The sequence below is a fragment of the Sitophilus oryzae genome, unplaced genomic scaffold (genome assembly GCF_002938485.1).
Source record: "Sitophilus oryzae breed Bouriz unplaced genomic scaffold, Soryzae_2.0 scaffold_1059_pilon_pilon, whole genome shotgun sequence".
Classification (NCBI taxonomy): domain Eukaryota; kingdom Metazoa; phylum Arthropoda; class Insecta; order Coleoptera; family Curculionidae; genus Sitophilus; species Sitophilus oryzae.
In genome coordinates this window covers 2,377,600-2,392,357 of record NW_022145681.1, presented here as the reverse complement: position 1 = coordinate 2,392,357, position 14,758 = coordinate 2,377,600, and the positions used below count along the sequence as shown (strand labels likewise).

The following is a 14,758-nucleotide window of genomic DNA, read 5'->3' as shown; positions in this document are numbered from 1 at the left end:
ATTAAAAATTTAAAAAGTTGTGCTGTGAACTGTGAACTGCAAAAACCATCGTGGATCGTGGTATAACGTCGGTTTCCAATGTTTTATAGGTATTTCATACATGTCCTTATATAAAATAAAGTTTTTTGTATACAACACACTGTATTTTGTTTATAAAAATAACAGAAAATAATAATAAATTTGAATAAATAATATTTGGCGATATAATTCCGGAATAAGCCGAACCGCTCCGAAATTTTCAAAAGCTTTGGGTCGCGACCGTTGCAAGAATAGCGCCAAATAGTGTTTACATTGTCCTTATGGGCACTTTCCCAATCTAAACTTGTTTCATTTATCTGTGTAAAGATATAAAAAAAAATCTTCAAAGTTTGTACTTTAGTTTTACAACTACGCCATTAATCAAGAGACTAGGTACAATATTTTATTTTAAAATTGGAAAAAGTTAGAAAAAGTAACTTAACTGTTGATAATTTTAAATTTAAAGGTCGTTTCTTTGAACTGGTTTATTAAAAAAGGTAAAATATGACAGAGGAAAAAAGCTAGTATGAAAATGTGATCAACCAAGAATTCGGTAAAAGCTTATATAGATGAAGAGATAATAGAAGGAAATTGGGCAGTTATAAAGACAAAGATAAAAAATAGTGCGAAGATATGATAGATAGATAGATAGATAGATAATGCTTTATTTATTTCCTTATTGTATAATACGAAAAGAAACCCATCAAAGGGCATGGAAACAATGTCAGTAAAAAAATTTAAAAGAAAATAACTGCATATTTCAATAAAAAATGAACTATATGAACAAAAATAAATAGTAATATTAAAATTAAATATTTTATGAAAATAATACTAATAATGAATTAAATTTATGTATGTATAGACAGATAACAACACAAAATTATACTTACAATAAATAACAAATTTAGATCAAATGATACAAAACAAAAGTAAAAACATACGGGTGTGGTTGTTTTTACAACAATATACAATCGATGTTAAATATGACACAAGGCGCTCTTATCACTGTTTAGAAATTCCGCGAGGGAATAAAAAGCTCCTCTGCACAAAAAGATGTTTAAGCATTTTTTAACTTTGTTTTTAGGCATAGACAAGGTAAAATTTTCCGGAAGGGAATTGAATATTTTTATTAGAGAGTAATCTATATTTTTTTGAAGATAGCTGAAATTATATTTATCCGAAACCAGCTGTAATCTGTGTCTAGTATCATATTCATGTTCGAGCCTACGGTGCCCAAATAAATTCCAGTTTTCCAGGACAAACACCACAGCCTCCAAAATATACATGGAAACAACTCTAAGAACGTTATGTTCAACAAAAATCTCCCTGCAGCTTTCTTGCTGACTCAATCCGAAGATACTACGTAAGCATTTTTTCTGTATTCGCAATATTCCTTCCACCCCCGTGGAGTTGCCCCAAAAAATAATACCATACTTAAATCTGGAATAGATAAAAGCATAGTAAGCTGATATAGCAGCATCGATCCCCACGGACCCCGATATTACTCTCAGCGCATAGCAGAACTGAGAAGTTTTAGATGCCAGTACTTCAATATGGTGAAGCCAATCCAAACGTCTATCGATCGTTAAACCAAGAAATGAAACGCTATTTACTGAACATATTTCCTGTTGCTCGTGCTGGAGGATAAAGGGATATATTGAGAGATAGTCCAATAGAGTGAAAATACTTCGACAAATCGGACACAGCCAATGGGACTCTGGTTGAGAGTGAAAGGACATCACTTGCACTGAAATGCACAGTCGTATCATCAGCATATAATACTGTTTGTTCCTGAATAATGTGGGGCACCTCATTTGTATACAGTATATAAAGAAGTGGACCCAATATTGAACCTTGCGGTACCCCCTTTTCAAGGATTACCTTGTTAGAAACTATTTTTCTGCTATTCAAATCAAAGTCAATAACCTGCTGTGTTCGCCCACACAAGTATGACTTCATCAGTTCTAAAGCCCTTCCTCGAATACCATACCCATCCAACCTATTCAGCAAAATATTGTGATCTACACTGTCGAAAGCTTTGGAAAGATCCAGGCACATTACAAGTGTCTGATTCTTATTGTTAAGCGAGTCAATGGCAAAAGAGAGCGCTTAATACAAGCCCCGAATTGTCGACATTCCCTTCCTGAAACCATACTGCTGATCAGATAATACTGCATTCCTCTCTAAGAAATTTGTTAGCCTAATATGTATAACATATTCAAAAAGTTTACTAATACCAGTTAACAGAGATATGGGTCTATAGTTTTTCATTTCATCTTTTTCACCTTTTTTAAAAATAGGTCTAATATAAGCGTTTTCAATTTAGTCGGAAAAACTCCCGAAACAAAACATGCATTAATAATGTGCGCTAAAGGTCTGATATAATATCTGCCACTTTTTTTAAAGCCGATATGGGGATTTCGTCATCACCAACAGATTTTTTATTTTTTAAATTTTGAATAGTGTTAAAGACTTCCTGTTTGCCGGTAGGTATTAAGAAAAATGATTGTGATAGTTTATTGTTACGTGGCAGATTTTCAACATTATGAGCATCAAAATCGGGACACAAATTGACAAAATATTTGTTAAACGAACTTACAGTGTTACAGAAAAACAAGGGGCTGTCATATTTGCCCGAAAAACTGTCAAATAAGCTACTACTCACATTATTATGATTAACAATATTATTAACTATTTGCCAAGTTGCTCTGGTTTTATTTTCAGCATTGTAAATAAAATTTCGATTAGACATTATTTTTGCTTCTTTAATAACGTTTTTTAATATATAACAATACTTGTTGTAATATTGAATGCTTGTCCTGTAAGTTTTTTAAAGTATAAGACGCGCTTGTGTCGACATGAGATCTTTATTCCTCTTGTAATCCAATATCTTGATTTAGGAGTTGTATTATATTTTTTGTTACAAATATTCTGTCAGAGAGAGTTGTGAAAATGTTCAAAAAACAATTGTTGGCGTCGTCAGGCAAAATTGAAGAGTAAACGGGCGACCAATCTATTCTGGTCAATTCGTCTCTAAAACTTTCAACACGATTTTTTGAAAAAGATTTTTTAAATTTATGTTGGCATTTGTGCTTAGTCTTTATATCATTAACTATCATGTTAAGACATTGAGCAAAATGATCAGACAAAGATGTATCTACAACTTTAGAATTGAAATCTACAAAATTTACAAATATATTATCAATAAGCGAAGATGAATCTCTTACTTCTCTAGTTTTTTCAAAAATTGTTTGATGAAGATTATTTGCCAGTAACAGGTTAAGGAAAATCTTGTTTTTTAAATTCGCTTGCAAGAGATTCAAATTGAAATCGCCAGCAACAACTATTTTAAAAGTTACATACTTTAAAGTTATATAAGACAAAATGTCTTCTAGTTTATCTATAAATTCGTCGAAAGATCCAAGTCCTCTTCTATAGATACACAAAACAATTAGTCTCATTTGAAAGGAATATACACATGCACATTCAATAACGCCTTCAACACTTTTTTCCACCACCCGACTTTCTTCCTGTAGAGAAAGATCAGTCAGTCCAAAAATACAAGTACCTCCATGGTCCATAGTTGTTCTCGTATATACAGATTTTAGATGATAACCCTCCAGGCGAATAAACTGAGCCACTTGTGATTTAAGCCAGTGCTCGGAAAAACAAATAATGTCCGGCTTTATGTCGCTATTCAAGTAAACTTCTAATTCGAATATCTTATTTCTTAAGCACTGAATGTTCTGGTGAAATATTATTATATCCTTAGTATTAGTTTGATTACTAGAGGTGTCATTTTTAGTCTCTCTGTTTTGTGATTGCTACAGGATGGTTTGACTATAGTCTATCTTTAATCTTTCATTATTCAGCAAGCGCAAATAGGTAGGACACTCCATGTCAAAAACAGAGTGCTCAATATTCAACGCCAAATTAAACTTTTCATTAGTATTTTTACAATTTACACATGTCAGTGTATTGTTCTTACAATCTTTCGTTTCATGGTCATCGCTCATGCACCTTCCACAGCTTTTCTTGTGTTTACATTCGTTAGCTATATGCTTATATCTATGGCAATGAAAACATCTTGTTATACTGACATGTTCAAAATATTTACAAGCTCTGTATCCAATAAAAATATTTTTTTCTTCTTTAGACATTACATTAGCAAACGATTCCGGGTGGCATTCCACAATAGCAAAGTATGATGCTATCATTTTCTTAATAACCCTAACCTTCAATTGACTTGAGTGAGAGAACATACATTTATTTTGTTGTTTTATTGTTTGAAGTAAATCATCTTCTTTATATTCCGTTTCAATACCTACAATTTTTATACACGGGTTCTTCTTTCTTGGTAATGTGGTAGCAAAATTTGACCCTATCTTTTTATCGATGTTTTCCTTAAAAAGTTTTGCTTCTTCTTTGTCTCTGCAACGGACCAGAATAGCGCCATCTTTAGCATTAACAATTCCTTTAATGCCTATTCCGAGCTCGCCTGGGTTCATACTCTCACTAATTTTTTGCTTGGTCGTTCTGTTGGCACAAGTTGTTGTTGGTTTTATCAATACAGAACCCTCTTTCACAGCATTAGCAAAACTTCTGTTATTAGGTAGCAAACAAAGGCTGTTGGACACAGTTGTTTTATTAGCAGTCTGCAAGTTGTTTTTCATCTGTTCTATAGTTTTCAAACAATCCGCAGACTGTTGCTGTGCTGCTTCTGCGCTTTTTTTTATTATTTCAATATTTTCAATCAACTTTAAATTTTGTTTGACAACATCGATGCAGTCATCACAGAACCAAAATATGTTTTCGATATCCGCAATGGTCTTTGAGGCAGGATCCTTCAGTTTGACACACAAATTGTGAAAACGCAACTGACAATACCCACATGTTACTGTCTTACTATTCACAATAAAATTGTCCGAACAAATAGAGCATTCCATAGCGTCAGCCCTTTCAGAAGAAATTCGGCGTTCGCGGTAATTACGGCAACACTCCAAATACCGATGCACAGTACATGCTGTGGAAAAAGAAGTAGACAGAGACTCAAAACAGTGGTTTGATGAAGAATGTAAAATGGAGTTAGAAATAAACGGATGTTTTGAATAGATGGAAAGAATATTTTGAAGAACTCTGAAATGAAAGCGAAGATATGCAAGACCAGCAGGAGGATGATGAAATAAATATAGAATATCAGAATAAAGAAGTACACCTAGCGTATTATGAAAGTGTACAAAGAATTATCCAGAATTTAATTTAAATAATGACAAAACACTTCACAGGATTCCTATGGTAATCGCAAAACAATTTCCGATGCACGTGATCAATATATTTATTATATAATTTTTTAAATTAGATTTTTTAGAATTTAATAAAAATTAGCGTAGAAATAACTTTGAAAGTGGTGTAATGTGCTTATCAATCAAACTTACTTCTCTGACTGCAGTCAAGGGTAATAAAGGACCTTTACTGTCACGTTCTCGTTCAAAATAGTTTATCAGGGAAGCTACAAGCTCTTTGCTTCAACTATTTAAATGCTTCGGCATATTTTCAACATACAAATTTCAAGAAATGGAATACAAAAACTCGAAAATTTAGCTCTTAAAAGCACTGTGTGCTTAAAAGTACAATTTTTTAAAAAGACTATTAGGCAAAAAACGAGAATTACTCACAAAGATTCAACATCAACACCATATTATACAAAATAGTGACTGACATTAGGATAATTGTCAAATAATAAACGACAACCTTGCTGAAAACGGCGCAGTGTGACCAACATAGCGATAATAAAATTCGGTTTAAACTAATTTTTGCACCTTTAATCTAAATAAAATATCTGTTACAATCATCTGCTCTATAAAGTAAGATGAACGTATCGGTATCTTAAATTACATATACAACAAATTTAAACATTTTTGCCAGATTTTCATTTAGTCAGGTTTATAGACTTTAGTTTCAATGTCGATATGATTGATGACGTGCATCGGAAAATGTTTTGCGATTACAATATTAAAAACATGCCGCAAATAGGGGTTGTTACGGTTCAAAGTTTTTTTCTACGGGCCCGGCAACAGTGCGTCGGGCATCTGTAGCCAGGGTTCGGAAGTAGTTAATTAAGACGTAATTTATCTGATTAACTATGTGCAGTTTTTCTTCAAAAACTACGTCTTTTCCCGTTCATTAACTACACGAAAACTACGTTAATAAACTATGTATTGATAATAGAAATAATTTTCCTTTGTATTAGGTGTAATAGAGATAATATGATGTAAATATTATATTTAAAGCCATATTTCTTCTGTTTTTTAAAGCTTCAACTTATTATAACCTCACCTCAAACCTTTGATATTTGAAAGTTACATACATAGGTTACATAAACTACACCCTCTACATAAACTACATTAACTACATGTAATGTAGTTTATGTAGTTTTTAAAAGTAACATGTAGTTTTCCGAACCCTGTCTGTAGCCCCTATAATATAAAAATTTAGGAATTTTGTATAAGTGTCAACCTAAAGTATGTGTTATGATGTTTTTTAGGAAAATAAAAACCAAACCAAACCAAACCTAAAGTATGTGTTATGATGTTTTTTAGGAAAATATTTTAACTTCTATAGGATAGCTCAAAAAAGTGTGAGTAAGTGGGGATGATTTTTTGAAACTCCCTCTATATATTATTCCTATGGAGAAGTGGTCACAGTTCGGTCTCGGGTGTTATTGGTCCTATTGGAAAGTCAAATGTTAAAGCACTTAGCAAAACATAGATTATTATACATACGTATATACCTGACATATTAATTTTTAGATGTTTTTAAAAATGTACAAAGTAAATTATAATTCGATTTATCCACAGAAAAAAGTTTATTTTTCAAACTCCAACATAATAATTCTAAATTTTTAAAAACTTCAGATCAGCTAAACAGCGTCCGTCCGAAACTACTTAAGAAAAAGTTATTTCATATTTGAAATATTTCGTTTTAAAATGCTAAAGTCTCTAAAACTCGCAAGTTTTAATAAAACCAGTTGAAAAAGAAGTTGTTTCAGAAAGTTTCGACTCCATTTTGAAAACTCTGTTGAATAGATCCAATCTTTTACGAGAAAAAATAGGATACTATTAATAATGTATTATTTTCTGGTATATTCAATATATCATTCTAATTTTGAAAACTACTATTTAGTAGAATATCGAGGGAATATTTTAAGGCAGTTATATGGTAATATTTAATATTACTTTAAACCAGGGTTGGAAAAAATCATGATTTTTTTAAAAAAATCAAAAAAATCAGATTTTTTTGATTTAAATCGAATTTTTTTAATTTAAATCAGATTTTTTTGATTTTAATTCAAACCAATATTTAAATCGGATTTCTAAATGACTAGGACTTATTTCCAATTAAAGTCCTATCCTAAATGGCTAAATCTTAATCACTCTGAGCGATACCGATAACATTAACAATTCTACGGGGCCGCGTCATTTTTCCACATTGTTCACCAATATATTTCGCAAAAAAGTCGCTCGCTTCAGATCAAAAGGATTTACTTTTCAAACGTCTCAAAAGTATTATTTTTTTTTCATTTTAACGGCTATAGGCATAAAAGTAAAGCACTGTTACGCCTAAGCACAAAAGTACAAAAATATATTATTAAACTGATATTAGGTGTCAAATTCAACGAGTGTACAAATCGTTTCTCGATTACTGATTGTATTATTTGCAATGTTTGAAATTGATTAAAATTATTTGTAATGTTTTAAAAAATAGTGTTTTATTCGGAGTAAAAATGTACTTGTTGTACCTCCTTGTAACGTCGAAATAGCTTTACGATGGTCCTTCAAATGTACAGCATCGTCAAAAAAAGTATAATTTCTTACTATCACTTACTATTACTATTCACTATTGTTCGGAAATAGTCTTAAGTCGAGAATGAGTAGTAGTTTGACATTAGATAATAGTATTATCTAATGTCAAAGTGTAAAGTACTTACTGCAAATCAAAATGTCGGTAAGAATTTGGACACATACCAACGTTTCAAAAAAAATATAAAACAACATATTTTCTGACAACGATTATAGATTTTAGGGAATGAAGATATAGTCTATATCAGAAGAACCTAGTTCTGGCAGTAGTCGGCGAATGCGTATTCGAAAACCGAATTTTTGTCACTTATAAATAAATTTTAAAGAAAATTCCTGCGTTTAGCGGTCTTATGGATTCACACGAAATTACTTCAAAAATCGGTTCAACATTTAAATTGATGAATAGATATTTTTATATAGTTTTATAAAATTTACAATTATTTTTCAATTTATTATCTGTTATAAAAATATTTTTTATAGTTTTCTAGGATAGATTTTTATAACTTTTACAGTTATTTTTTGATTTATTATAAAGTTTCAATAAAATTATTTTTTTGATTTAAATCACACGAATAAAATTAAAAAAATCACTTGATTTAAATTACGATTTAAATAATGATTTTAATTCACTGGGCGATTTTGTAGCAACCAAGTTGAACGATAAAATTGCTTCTAAATTTCTAAAAAATTTGGTTGCTTGCAACGGACCATTTATAAGGCGACATTCAAGCAATTTGGTTGTCAATCAATTTTTCTGGAAATTAATTTCAGTTGCTGTTTTTTTTAGTAGAGTGCTTGAGTACATGAAGTGTAAATATGATTGAAGATAATGGAGATGATGGATATGGTGGCGGCGGCAGCAGTAATAGTGATTTTAATCCAAAAGCAACGACGACAAAAAAAGAAAAGAAAAAGAGGAGGTTTTGGAGTAGAAATTGATTGCTTAAAAGAAATCAGTTTTCTCATATATCCTTCGTTCATGAACTTAGGACGGAACATCACGATGATTTTAAAAATTATATTCGAATGTCTAACGATAATTTTCGGTATCTACACCTGAAATTAGAATTTCCAACACTCTCCTGTTCACGTACTAAATAATAAAAATAGTTGAGCAATCCGGTTGCCGACATCCACTAATTGGGCGATTCTCGTACAACCTCTTTAAATGAGGAAAATGCATGTTTTTAAATAATGGTTTTAAAAAATAGTTCATATAATTACAAATTGAATAAAAAAAATCGTTGTTATCGGTTAAGAAATGCCTCTAATATAAAATAATTGAATATTGTTAATTTAAATGATCCGGCAAACGCTCTCTACCGCGCCTTGCCGCTGTGACGTCACCCGCCGTTCTTCTGGTTGAGTGGAGCCAGACGCGTGTTTATTTTACACAGTTTGCTTTTAAACGCTGTTGAATCCGAGTCAAAATTTTAGTTATTTGTGTTAATTAAAACATTATTAGTTATTAGTGATATTTATAAATAGTAATGGATGAGCGAAAACAGAAAAAAATGGTCCAAGGCCATAAGAAGAGATGAAAAGAAAAACGTTAAATCATTTGATTTAAATCATGCCAACCATTTGATTAAATCATGCCAACCCTGCTTTAAACTAAAAACTTGTTATGGCTATTATTCTAATGTTTTACTTAGTTCAATAGATTAATATTAAGCAAAATCAGAGAATAATCTTGAATTCAAAAAAATTGGCCTTTTTTTAAATCAAAGAAGCGATTGCCATACATTACTAACATCTACAGATGCATGAGCAATACATTTATTTTTATTAGATTGTATTAAAAAAGCCTCTTTTATTTTTCTTTTAGAGGCTATCGCTTTATTCATTATAATTTTGGCGTTATTAAAATTTATTCTGTGCCCTGTGTCCCATGAGTGGCGACAAATCTTAGATTTGTGAAAATCTCCTTTTCTTAAATAATCTTTACGTTCTTTAATTCGAACATTTAAGGGTCTAGATGTTTCACCAATGTAAAATGTATCGCATTCGCATGGCATTTTATATATTACATTTTTTGTTTGTTGTTCTGGTATTCATTGGTTTAGTATGTGATAAAATGGATCTAAGTGTATTTTGTGTTTTGAAAGATGTTCGTATGTTATATTGTTTTCCTATCTTTCATATTTTTTCCGAAACGCCTTGAATGTATGGAGTTGTAAGTTGTATAGGTATATTGTTTATTGTTATCATTGTGTCTATGATTTGGGGTTTGTATTTCGTTTAATGTTTTCTCAATAAAACATGGTGCATAGTCGTTTTTTATTAATGTATTTTTTATGTGGTTTATATCTCTGTTTAGTGAAATGTCGTCTGAACATATTATTTTTGCCCTATCATGTAAACTTTTTATAATACCTTTTTTTATACTTATACTGTGATTAGATGTGAAATTTAAGTATCTATCTGGTATTTGTGGGTTTTCTGTAAACATCTAAAATTAGTTTATTTTGAAACTTTGACACTAAAACATCAAGAAATGGCAAACGATTACCTCTCTCTACTTCTAAAGTAAATTTTATGGCGAAATACCCATACAGGATTTTTTGGAGAAATTAAAGTAATGTTTTAGCATTTTTAATATAAACCAAATTAATTGTTCCATATTTCAAAAAATACATTTTAGAAGATGATGTTTTGTAATTTGTTTAGGGGAAGCACTGCTGTATACAGGGTGTCCCAAGATATTTTTTAAACATATTCACATCAATTTCTTGGTAAAATAGAGAGAGTAAGACTTACCTGCATAATTTTAAGAATAAGTGTGGTGTTTTGGAAGTCGTACTCCAGAGAAAAATGAATTTGTCCAACATTCTCTGACGGTTCCGAATTGTCAATGTACATGTCCACCAAGGATATTGAGCGGCTCTGGAGGAAAGCCATCTGAAAAAAAATATATATTAATATTATACAACTCAGACTATGTAGTTTACTTTTAGTGTGTATTTAAAATTCGTATAACCGCAACAATTGAGTAATAGCTATTTATGTAACAAGTTGCGAAATGAATGTGTTTTAAGCACGGAACGCAAAATTGTCCAACGCGGCGAAAGCCAAGTTGGACAATGCGTCGATTGCTTAAAACACTCTTTTCGTAACGAATTTTATACAAGATTTTTTGTGAAAGCGGATAATTTGAGATTTTAATGCTATTACTATTATTTATTTTTAAACATTTTTTAAAATGTCCTGGTAATCGGTTTCTAAGGCATTGTTTATGCATTGTTTGACAAAGTTCTGTCAGGTTCAAACGTCGCCGTATTTCTTACAAAGTCTTGTGAAAAAATGAGTGTTAATGACGAGTCTTTGGATATTCAACAAGCTGCTGAAACTGCGTTATACACGTTAGTGCCCGAGAAGCCTTATACGAGACCACCTACAACAACTTTGAAACCTGGGTCAAAGAAAAACATGTTGAGAATTTCACAGACAAAGTATTGCTAACCTATTTCCTGAAGTTATCCACTGCTAGTGATGTTAATATTTCGGAAATTTTTGATTGTTGCAGGAAATTTCCGAAACTTTCGGAAGCTTTCAGAAATTTATGAAATTTTAGGAAATTTTACAATTTTACATATTTTTTGTTGATACAATAAAGAAATAAATTAGATAGACATTTGATACCAATATGAAAGTGAAAAAAAAACAATAAACATAATATTAGTTGTTATATTTTTAATAAACAATACATAACTCATAAAAGTCATAAACATAACACATAACAAAAATCATTTGGTAACATTTGTACTTTGTACATAAACCATGAACTATGACTATGAACTTAAAAAAAAACAAAAAAGCACCAAATATAAATTTAAAAAATGTAAAACAAAAATAACTGAATTATTCTATTCATATATTGTATTATAGTAGTAGTAGTACTGTCTTCGTCAATTTCTATTTCCAAATCAGATATATTTGATGTGTCATCTGGATCTGATTCTGAAGGATGGACCTCTACCTCTACGGGTCCTAGTAGTTCTGGAGGAGTTTCATGTTGAATATTATGCTCCATATCCACTTTTTGTTTGTGTAGTAATAATTTATTGTTACGAGCTAAGAACATTATTTTGCCGGCTCTTTGTGCAGTTAAGCGATTCCTTTGTTTAGTATGGATAAAACTGTAAGTACTGAAACTTCTCTCAGTGGCTGCAGATGACGTTGGTAAAGACAGCAGAGCAACAGCTAAATATTTCAACTGAGTATTTCTATACTCAGTTGAAATATTTAAATACGATTACGACTTAAGATTTGACGCAATAATTTGTTACATATGTACAAATGGCTTCTTTATTATTGACAAACTGAGGATGTTTGTTGGTGATATTGTTGATATGTTGATAAATTCCATAAGCTTTTCATTGTTAAGGTGCTCTTCCAGGAAACATGGGTCCAAGAAATTCGCGGCAAAATGCATTGGTTTAAGAGCCATACCTTTCCTATTTTGTACGGCGGAGAAGCATTCTTTTTCATCTGCTTTTAGAATAGGCATACTTTCGTTAAATTTTGACTAAACCAAATTTCTTGCAAAATTCGGATTTTTGCGAATATTCGCGATTTTGGGACCGAATATTTCGAAAATTTCTGAAATTTCCTGCAAAATTCGAATGGAAATATTCGCTACCAACCTCACTATCCACTACCTTAAAGCCGTCAACTCTGTGGAGTAAATATTCGATGCTCTCTCCGCACCATGATTTACCTGAACAGAAACGTAGATATTAGCAAATTCACAAGCCTTATTGCATTTTTAAAAAGAAAAGCTTCCGGGTATCAGGCAAATAAATCAAAAGTATTTACAAAACTGGAAATAGATAACGCTTTATGAAAGAAGCCGATGACGAAGAATTCCTGTTAGCTAAAGTTGTCTTAATCGTTGGAGTATTTGGAGCATATAGGAGGGAAGAAATCACGTTTTTGACAGTAGATGCCATTAAAGAATGTCAGTCATTTATTAGTGTGAAGATTTCAAACGTTTCATTTTTTACATTTAGGTACTAGTGTCTAAACAAGTGTCACTTTTAGATACTAGTGCCTAAAAGAATGTCGTTTCGAATCTCAAATAAATATCAAAAACTGTCAATTTCGAAACGCTTTCACAAAAAATTAATATTATCATTTCATTTATGCTATAGATACATAATAAAGACCTAACAGTGAGAGTTTTTTTGTCAATCTTGTGTAGCTAAATTATTTCATTTTTAGTATCTTTTTTTAAATTAAGAATAAAAGTTCTCATCTGCCAATTATACAAGGGAAAACAAAATGTTGCTATTTTGGTGAAAGTTTAAAACACCCTGTGGAATACGTCGACAAATCAAGAAATTTAAAAATAATTTTATCATCTAGGTGCATTCTTTCTCGATAGTTGGGTTTTTGGTTGTAGAATGTAGAAATGTGTAAGAGGGGGGGTTAATCACTGCGACGTTAAAGATCTACTGTACCCCCCTTCCTTGAGTCATCACACAATCTATAACCTAGCATACCTCTGTTGTAGAGGCGACAGGGTATTTCCCATCCTCCTCTGACAACAGTTCTTCCTCTGAGGGTACACACCCTTCCACGATTGGAGTTTGGCCCTCCGCTCCGTGCCGCTCTTCATAGTCGAGGAACTTGCCTCCGACTGAGGAACCCGTGAGGTGGAGGCTGGAGGATCTGTCTCCATTTTCTCACCTGGGTCTTGGGGTTTTGATTCTTCCTAATAGATATTTTTTTTTAAATATTTCCTTTTGAAAAAGACACACATTCAGTGATACTAACTAGTGGGAAATTTCCCGATTCTCTCGAAATTCTCCCGAAATCTTAAAAAAAGTTTGAAGACTCTGTGTTTAGTCCGGAACACGATAAATTTTGTATATACAGGGTGGTCCGAACTATATTCCCGAAACTTCGGCAGTATATTCTGCAGATAAAAACAAGTAAAAAAGTTCGAATAAATGTAGGTCGTAAAATGTTTAGTTTCGGAGATACAGGGTGTAGAATTTTCATTTATATTTCATTTTTTTCCAAATAATTTCTAAAGTAACGTCAATATTTGGATGAAAATTGGTGTCTGAGAGTTTTTTGATATGAGAAATTTGATTTTGGTGTCAATATGACTCCTACTAGTAGAGGACGCCACCTACATGTGTTTTAACTGTTTTGAAGAGTAATAACTTTTTGTCCGTCCCCGTATAAAACAGCCGAGTGAAAAAATATACATCTCTGTGACTTTTTACGTAAAAAATATCTCTTTGTAAAAATCGCTACGAGTAACCATTCTTAAGATATTTAGAAAGGAAATAGACAATACATGTCATTATTGACCAAAAATATAAACACGTTGAATAGATAGTTACTTCACTGAAATAATAAATTTGGGAAATTTTTTATTTTTTAAATTAATCATAAATTTTTCTGCAAAAAATGATGATAAAACAGTTTCTGTTGAATTTTTGGCACAAAAACATTTCAAATTTATTATTTCAGTCTAATAAATATTTAGTCAACATGTTTAATTTATGTCAATGATGACAGGTATTGATAATTTCGATTCCAAATATCTCGAAAACCATTACTCGTAGCGAGACCTTGGTCACGTAAATAACGTCGTAAATGTATATTTTTTTACTCAGTAATTTTATACAGGTACGGATGAAAAGTTATTACTCTTCAAACCAGTTAAAAAATATGTAGGTGGCGCCCTCTACTAGCAGGAGTCATATTGACATCAAAATCAAATTTCTCATGTCAAAAAACTCCCAGACACAAATTTTCATCCAAATATTGACGTTACTTCCGACATTATTTGGAAAAAATCGAAATAAAAATGAAACTTCTACATCCTGTATCTCCAAAACTAAGCATTTTTGGACATACATTTA

At 31.4% G+C, this 14,758-nt stretch overlaps 1 protein-coding gene across 1 annotated transcript in view; it reads right to left on the bottom strand.

Annotated features, from left to right (window-relative positions):
• LOC115876632 (synaptotagmin-7) overlaps positions 1-14,758 on the bottom strand; it is a 656,049-nt gene that overhangs the window by 46,537 nt on the left and 594,754 nt on the right. Inside the window, exon 4 of the mRNA XM_030892482.1 lies at positions 10,638-10,778. Within this exon, the coding sequence (XP_030748342.1) occupies positions 10,638-10,778 (141 nt within the window). The remainder of the gene's footprint in view (positions 1-10,637; positions 10,779-14,758) is intronic.